Source organism: Doryrhamphus excisus, chromosome 23 (assembly GCF_030265055.1).
Source record: "Doryrhamphus excisus isolate RoL2022-K1 chromosome 23, RoL_Dexc_1.0, whole genome shotgun sequence".
Classification (NCBI taxonomy): domain Eukaryota; kingdom Metazoa; phylum Chordata; class Actinopteri; order Syngnathiformes; family Syngnathidae; genus Doryrhamphus; species Doryrhamphus excisus.
The window spans coordinates 11,391,999-11,401,043 of NC_080488.1; the positions used below are offsets into that span (position 1 = coordinate 11,391,999).

Consider the following 9,045-nt stretch of genomic DNA (forward strand, 5'->3'; position numbering starts at 1 on the left):
TTCCCTTACCTCGTGTGTTTACAACCGCTGCATCAGCAACATAAACAGGAGATGAAAGGAACACAGTCAACAAAAGACAACAATGGGGGTCATCTAGCATGTTGGTCTTATTTCTTCTTGGCATGTGACTTTTTCCTGTTTTTGCTCATTCCATTTTACTTGTCATATAGACAATCTGTCGACTAATCAATAGACTGCGCGGTTTCAAGATGGACCTCTTTGGTTGTGTATGTTGAGTATTATTTTATTAATGAGTAAGCTATCTACAAACTGTCTCTATCATATAAAATGCTACAAGAATCCTGTACAATAATGGTGCTTGATTATTGTATATACCTTCTTCATTTGCACTTTCTATGCCCTTTTTTGTACTCTGCTTTACTGCAATAAATCTGCAAAAATTTCCCCCTGTGGGACTAACAAGGCATACTTTATCTTTGACTTTACTATTATATATTTTTCATCCTTTTCCTCCAATAGGAAAAGGGTAACCTGGTGCATGTTAAACACAGTAACCATTAGATTTAATAAGCTCTGCTTCTTCCTACTCCTTTCAAACATGTTAAATTGTCCAAGCGTAAACAATGTACTTCCATCTGAAATAATGTGTAATGTGATTATTCTTCAATTTCTACTCATACAATACTCAGTACCTTCACGGAGAGGTCTTTGGAAGAATTCTATTTTCTTGTTTTCCCTATTTTACTTTCTCAACATTTTGTATTCATAGGAGAGTTGGGTTGGATGTTCCAGCGCCCCCAAAAAAGACGGGATGTTCAGTAAAAGCTTCTCTCATCTCTCTCTGGGGTCCCTCTTTGCTCCAACCACCCTCTTTCTGACCTTCAGCACCCCACACAAACAGGAGCTATCATAATGTTGTGAGAACTTTGTGTTCTGCTGGACTTCGTCATGATGTTCACTACGTTGTCAGATTTTTCTTGCACACAGAGGAAAAGAGGAAGTGGACTTATACAATCCTGACCTCCCACCTCTCACCCCGAGAGCCACATTTTCCACAGGGAGGAAGCGTGAGGGTTGTCGTTTGTGGTCACTGTCTTCCCAGGGTCCAACCAGCAAAGAAAATCTCAGCTATTAAATAAACACACAGTACATTTACCACAGAAACATAAACATTTGAATGCACGCAATGCATCTCTTCATGTTTGTGCACAGTTTTGACTGTTTTCTTCCTCTTTTTGTTTTTAGATAAAATCAGATGTTTAACAGAAACAAACAAAAAGTAAATTAGCTCCTTTGCAGGAAAAAAAAAGCCTTTTGAAGGCAAAAACAATCAAGAAAAATGAATTTTAATGAGCGCAGTGAGTGGAAACAAACTTCAGATAAGCTGGGAAACGATAATCGAAAGAGAAAAAAAACTAATTGGCTGTTTGATAAATGTTCAGTGAGCGTTTAAGTTTGGGTTCGGTGCTCTCTGCTCCATCGCCCTCCTTATCTGCAGCAAGTAAGTGTCTCTCTGTAGCCGGAACGTCTGATGAACCCACACCAACACACTCACACCACACAGTTCATCACTCAGCCTCACAGTCGGAGCACAACAAACGCAACACAGAGCCGATTTTCATTGCGTTAGTAAACTCGTGCATGCATGCCGTGAATTCCAAAAAAGTGAAAGTGTCTGCAGTGCACTGCTCTCCGCGATCGTCCATCGATCGTCTGCGAGATAGGAGAAAGTCAGATTGGCCCTGCAACTGTTGACAAAGGTCAAAGGAGCACTTCAAGTTAAAAACAAGTCAAATTTAACAGGGAAGGTTTCAATTGCAAGCAAAACACAACATCAACAACTCAACAAGGTTTTGTAAGAGTAATGCTCATTATAACATAACTTTTCCACAACTTTATGTTCTTTTGTTTCATATAGTATTATGTATTTTTATTTTTCCTCAACATTATTACGGATTTATCCTTGCTTTTTTATATAACATTAGAGCTGTTTTTTTCAATTTTTTATGTTTTTTTTGTCAATTTTCAAACAATTTAAACTTTCAGAATATTCCGACATTATTTTTCCCAAATTAAAACTGTTTTTGTTTGAATATTTTGATTTAATTCTTCATTTTCACTAGGCCATACTTTGGACACCCGTGTTATGCCCCTTAAAGCTAAATGCTAATGCAGGTAAACATTTCCAAAGAAATCAACCTGCAGCCAGTCAACATGTGAGGATTGCGTTTAAGGTCTTCAAAAAGCTGCGGTATTCCGTCTTGCTTTCATCCATCCTGCTCAGCGTCGGCTTTCTCGCCGCTATTAGGACACGTCACGTCCTGATAGATAGTCAATGGAGCAGAGTGCACACACATCTGAACACGCATGTAAACAGAGGCGTGTATGGCAGAGTTAGATTAAGTGTATCAGGCTGAAGCGGTGTCGACGCACACACTCACACACACACACACACACACACTCACATCATTGATCATTGGATCTGTGATGTAATCAGTCATAGCTTTGCATGCATCCCTCATTAACTTGCACCCAAGGCTTTAATGAAAAACCACTGGAGGGAATCTGCGCTTTCACAGTTTTTTACCCTTCCTTTTTTTTCCTCTCTTTCCTTCCCATCCATGCATTCACTCCCTCTCTGCAATATAACTTTGTCCTCCTCCTCATTCATCTCTGCCCCCCTCCCTCCCAGTCCTCTGCCCCCAGCGGCTGCTTTGACTTCCGCTGAGACAAAGTAAATATTTCCCATGGCTTATCTGACCGCTGGCAGCATAAATATGAAAACAAGCGAAAAGGCTAATTAGCAAGTCGCATCTCAGGTCGCAGGTTTGGTTGTGTGGTTTTCGGAACCAGGGGTTTCCTAACCTAGCAGCTCAAAGCCCAAATTATGGTTTGGATTCATGCCGGGAAAATTGACATATACCTTCAGTAACGTAAAGATTGTCCAAACTTTGAGCTTATAGTGTATCTATCAGGGGTCCCCATTTACATTTCTCTTTTCCCTGCATTTTAAAGATATACAAACAGATAAAAAAGCACATAATGGGATCCCTCTATGAAACACCTCCAAAAATCTCCAGCAAGGTTTTAGGGTTTATACAAGCTATGGCCATGTATAACAGGTACATTCACGGTACTTCAGTGAATGCGTATTTCAGTCGTTTGAAGCATTACTGGAACTTCCTTGCTCGGCGTATTGATTTCACATCAAAAAGTCGTACAAATGAACGCCTATACCTTTAACGTTTCCAAACTCAGAAATATAAACACAGCAGCATTGGTGGCATCTCGAAGATATAGACCACCTTTTGGTAGGCATCTATGGGCTAGTCGCTAGCTAGCCGGTGTGGCTAAGTGTTGATATGCCACTAATGTAGTTCCATTATTAAATCTGTTTTTCTATCTTTAAAATGCACAGAAAAGATAAAGTCATATGTGTTCATGTGATTAAAAAATTACACATAAAGTTTATTGTATTAATAGTAAAGTGGTGCCTTGGTTAGCATCATTAATCCATTCCAGAAGGTCTGATTCAAACCAAAACAGACTGTAACCAAGTCAACTTTTCCCATAAATAATATAAATCCAACTAATTCATTCCAGACACCCAAATGTGTTAACACATTTTATCAACAAATGATGCAAAAATAATTATAAATGTCAAGTAAATGACAACTTTTACCTAGTTTTTATGTCTTTTCCCAGCAGGAGTTCCCACAGCAAGTCTTGTTAACTTGAATGATTACTCTTGGATGGGTTTTTATGCTGGATGCCCTTCTTGACACGAGCTCCCAAATGGTTTAAGACATCTGTGACTGGGCAAGCAAAAGCACACAACATTCAAAAGTAGTTCTAAAGAAAACCATATGCTAAAACCAACATGAAGATCTGGGAAATAGCTTACATGATTTTACTCAGCAATTCGGGCCCATGTTGGAACCAGACCCGGAGTTTCTTGTAAATCATGTGTTTAGGTTTGTGCAAAACAGACATCTTGACTTGATTCGTTATAATTGTTTGTGTCTGTTAGAAAAAAATGGCAGTAGAATGAAAAGAATATATTTGTGTAATCTGGCTGGTGTCCAGGTACAGTACCGCCCCCTCCGTGATGACGACGTTGTGACGTGTGTGCACCTTCCCCTGTTGTGCAATCATCATGAGGCTCTGGGGGGCTATAAGACCCCCCCGCCCCCCAACACTCACAAACTCCAAGGCATGACATGATCCGGGACTCTTCATAGAGAGGGGGCCCTCGCAAAGACATGGACTTTCATCAAATGAGACTTTAAGACTGCTTCACTTGCTTAAGGTAAGGTTTATTATTTCAAGTCACACTTGAAATATTTATATTTAATGATGTTGGTGGAAAAGTTTGATGATGTTATTCCTCATGTTTCCCCCCCTGACAGTTTGCTTTGAATTATATTTTTGTCTATTAATAATATATTCTTGCACTGCAGCTGAATCAGCTGCGTCCGCTCGCTGATTCTTGTATTAAATGTCAAATTTAATTTGACGCAGCGTTTATATATGGTATGAATGTTTCAAAAAGTACTTTCAGACATTAATACGGAATGGATGCTTCTGTGAAATCAAATAAGCAGCTAAGACTCTTCATTTGGCTTTCATTAGACGCCGACTCCAAGAGTTGTTTAACACAGATAGAGTAGCTCGTTTAGCACACAGGAAAAAAGGATTCATCCATAAAAGGCAGCTCAGTTTGTCATGCTTTCCTTTTTGTTTGTTGGCAGACGACCTTGGAGCACCGAAAGAAGGGAAGTTGAATTGTTCCCTGATGGCGTTCCCAGATGACAGCTCTTTTTTTAACTCCACCTCCTCCCCTTCTAACATGACCACAATGGCGAACGCTTCCAACTGCACAGATTGGCCCCCAGTGCCCGTGACTACAATCATCCCGTCCATCTACAGTGTTATTTGTGTATTGGGTATCATCGCCAACACCCTGGCCGTGTGCGTGTTGGCCCACGCCAGCGCCTCAAGGAGAACCGTAGCCAACACGTTCATGCTGAACCTTTGCGTGTCTGACCTTCTGTTCCTGCTCTCTCTCCCGCTGTGGGCCGTCTACTACTCACAGGGCTACAGCTGGCCCTTTGGACGCGTGGTGTGCAAGATCTCCGGCGCGCTCCATAACCTCAACCTGTACGCGTCCATCTTCTTCATCACGTGCATGAGCATGGACCGCTACTTAGCTTTGGTGCACCCGCTACGCTCTCAGAGCGCACGAGACCCCAGACGTGCCAAGCTCATGTGCATCCTGGTGTGGGTTCTGGCGTGTGCCTGCACTGCCCCCACCATGGCTCTGAGGGACACCCACTACATTGAGGCATTGGGCGTGGAGGCTTGTGTGATTCTGTATCCGGATAATACCTGGTATCTGAGTCTGGCCTGGATGAAAGTACTGCTGGGGTTCCTGCTACCAATGGTCATCATCTCTTGTTGCTACTGCGCCATTGGTAGGCACTTCCTGTCCGGGTCTGGGCTCATAAGAATGCAGAAACCGTCACGCTATGGCAGCACATGTAAATCCTCGGGGTCACAGGACAGCTGCGGTAAACCGGAGAGACCCCCGACACCATGTGTGAACCCCAGTCCCAGTGGAGGCAGACCCGTGGAGGGACGAGGGCTTGAAAGGGTCTTGTGGACTGTGGCTGCTGTGGTCTTGGCCTTCTTCTTGTGCTGGTTCCCCTTCCACTGTGTAACAGTCATCGACATACTAAGGAGTGACAACTGGTTGGATAGTTGCTGGGCGGATTGGACCATCCACAACCTCACTCCTCTGACCCTTTGCTTGGGCTTCTCCAACTCCACCATCAACCCAGTGCTTTATTGCTTCATCGGGAACCACTTCCGAGGCCGCCTGGGGGCCCTGAGTAAGGGTCTGTGTGTGCGTTTAAAAGCTCGTGAGGAGGACCACAGTCAGAAGAGGGGCTCCTTCAGCACAAGGCTCAGTTCCTTCTCACGAAAACTCAGTGACCTGAAAGATCTGGCGATTGTTGAAGCCTCCGCTCATGCTAATGAAACTTAGCACTGGGAAATGAACAAGAATTTATTCAATTTAGTCTGAAAATTGCCGGTTGCTTTGCCAAATGGTCAGAAGAACAGATTGTGACTTCAGATTCAGAGCTTCCAAAGCAAAGACGAAATGAAGAAGTGCAGCTTGGGGTCGTTCAGGATGACACATGAAGTCAGGTTTCACAGAGAATACTTTTAAGTGTTTTCTGCACAAGACCTTCAAGCACATCCTCTACTTTCTAAATCTTGCATGCAGCGGCCATTGTGGAACATGCTAAAGGCTAGCACGGTACTGTACTAGACCACAAATAAGAACCCTTGTATCTCACTCACACTGCTGTACCTGTTACCTAGTAACTAAATCAGAATATTATTATATTGTTTTCCAGTGTCAAGTCCATTTAAGTGGCTTTGATGACTCTATGTTTCAATTCAGGTTCCAACAGTTTCTTTCACTATCACGTTATTTTATTAATTTCTATAACAATACCAAACCTGAACGACTGTATCACTGTGTCACTGTGTCTTTTCAGATTTATATTTACTTTTTTTCAATGTACGCACAATCAAACTGTGACAGTGGCTGCTATGCTAGCACCATGGCTAGTTTCAGTTACATCACCATTACCTTGGAATACTACGATGTTGGACTAATATCACACTTCTGCCTGCCCAAAAGCCATGGAAGTCTACAAACCGATACGTTTCTGACCGTGTGGAGGTGAAAAGCTGGATATAGGAAATTTTGTCCAAAGTTTGGGACTGCTAAGTTTCCTGTCAAGATGGAAGTCCAATAAACGTTGTTGAACAAAGCAGTGGGACAGTGCCTTAAAGGAAAACTGCACTTTTTTTGTATTTTGCCGACCATCCACAAGCCGTATGTCAGACATGAAGTCATGTCTTTCTCTTTTCTGTGTGTTCTAAAGATATACAAACAGATAGAAACAGACAGCTCATTACTTTATGGATGGGACCCATTTATTATTCCTATATTTAGCCTTCTGAAAACACACTGGCGAGCTACTAGCTCCACCAAGGACCCCCCCAAAAAAACCTATATTTTCAGTTAACCATTCAATAATATTTGACTTTACATAAAAAAAAAATGGTCAGGATATGAATAAATGTGTGCTTCACTGTCAGAAAATGCAATTCAAATGTATAGATTATTCACTGTTGACTCTATTCAGGCTACAATAGGCCTCTTAAAAGGCAGAGTTTTGCTTTTTACTTTTAAGAACCACAATTTATGTGTAATCTAATACTTTGTCACATCTTGTAATTTCTTTCATATTTGGCTTCATTGCTGACTTTAATTGTAAAATAAAGTGCAAATAGTTTCCCTTTATGGGTGCTTCTGTGGCCCCTGTTGAGTGTGTGTGAGGTTTCCCTTGTTTCTTTGACCAGAAAAGTGCATTAGAAGCATGTTGGAAAAAACAGAAAAAAATGACATACTAACCCCTTACGATTTTTGTCAAAAATCACGCCCTCAAACACTGGCATTTTATGGCGTTTTTGGGTGCTTCTGGGCCCCCTGTTGAGTGTGTGTGAGGTTTCCCTTGTTTTTATGACCGGAAAAGTGCATTAGAAGCATGTTGGAAAAAACAGAAAAAAATGACATACTAACCCCTTACGATTATCTTCACAGCCCAACACTGGCATTTCATGCATTTTGCATAAAATGACGAATTAAATGGATAAATTAACATTTAACGTCACTTTTATACCTCATTGTTGACAACTGATCGTTGTTGACAAATATGGTGATGATATTTTCTTGAAGTTATTTCTTGAATTCGCTAACTTTGCAACCCTGATAAAAAAATAAAAAACCTGAGCAAACATACTATTGTGTGCAACAATCTCATTTGAGTTTGTCAAATGAATGAGTAGTAGCGTAGTATCATACAAACTAAGTATTCTGAGGTTTGTTGTTGGGGGTGTCACAGAGACAAACCAATACTGTGTGCATCTCCTTTAGATGACATGGATTGCACACATCAAGGCCAGATATCGGTCTCATACAAACATCTTCTCATGTCAGTCTCATACAAACACCCTTATGATGCGTTCCAGTGCAAAGCTGTGTTGGCTCATCAATGGTTTATCTCTGTCTGCCGCTTGCGTCTTCTATAGATCCTCCACATTCTGCATTGACCTTTGCATGTGACCTGAAAATGTTTGTCATTTCGTTTGCCCCACTGAAGGCAACATGCATGACATTCTTATGTGTTTTTTGTTATGTTACAAGGTATATTCTGTTTAAAACTAATTGGTAGGCAAGGCAGGTCGGTGGCTTCTTTTCCAATAACAATGTCTATTCAAGCAAGAGGGAAGATAATGCTCCCGCTTTTATTTTTTCATGCCTTCACATATGATATGACCACTGGGTGGCGCTAACGTGCTGCAGATGCATTGGGCAGGCGGGGTCCTGCAGGCTGCTTCCCCACACATTGAACCCCAAAGCTCCAATGCTCATGATCTCCAGGCTCGGAAAGCCATGATGATGCCTCACGGAGGCTCTGGTCGTCAATGCATATGAAGTGGCAACCTTCAACTTCTCCTGATTGAAAGATTCAAAGTCGTCAAACCGCCTTGGACAAGAGCATGTGGTCATTTCCATGAAGGACGTCCATGGCAGCCTCTAATGATAAACATCTCACTGTGACCCGCCAACTTTGGATAGCCCATGCTTTTCACACCCGACTACACTCGGTATTTTAATCACCAGCTTCCTCTTTACGGCATCACTTGACACGATGGCAACTTTGCAGCCGACAGGACGGATTGCAAGAGGGGTTTGTTGCAACTGGGCAGCATGTTCAGACAAACACAGCTTCATTAGCCGCTTCCTTGTTGTCCTGTAGAGCAGGTGTGAGTGCCCTTGACACACAATCAATAAAGGACTCCTGCGGACAAGTAATGAGAAATTGTAAGTTAAGTTGAAGTGCAGCCGTCTCCTCTGGACAACGAACTCCGTTGCCCGCCTGCAAATCTCTGGACAAATAATGATGGTGTCCTTTTCAGCAAACATTGTGGAACAATTGTAGA

At 42.0% G+C, this 9,045-nt stretch overlaps 1 protein-coding gene across 1 annotated transcript; it reads left to right on the plus strand.

Annotated features, from left to right (window-relative positions):
* Nucleotides 1–4,154: 4,154 nt before the first annotated feature.
* agtr2 (angiotensin II receptor, type 2) lies at nucleotides 4,155–7,745 on the plus strand. The gene is made up of 2 exons (XM_058063402.1): nucleotides 4,155–4,270; nucleotides 4,713–7,745. The coding sequence occupies exon 2, from the start codon at nucleotides 4,757–4,759 to the stop codon at nucleotides 6,005–6,007; it is 1,251 nt and encodes a 416-aa protein (XP_057919385.1). The 5' UTR covers nucleotides 4,155–4,270; nucleotides 4,713–4,756; the 3' UTR covers nucleotides 6,008–7,745.
* Nucleotides 7,746–9,045: the final 1,300 nt, after the last annotated feature.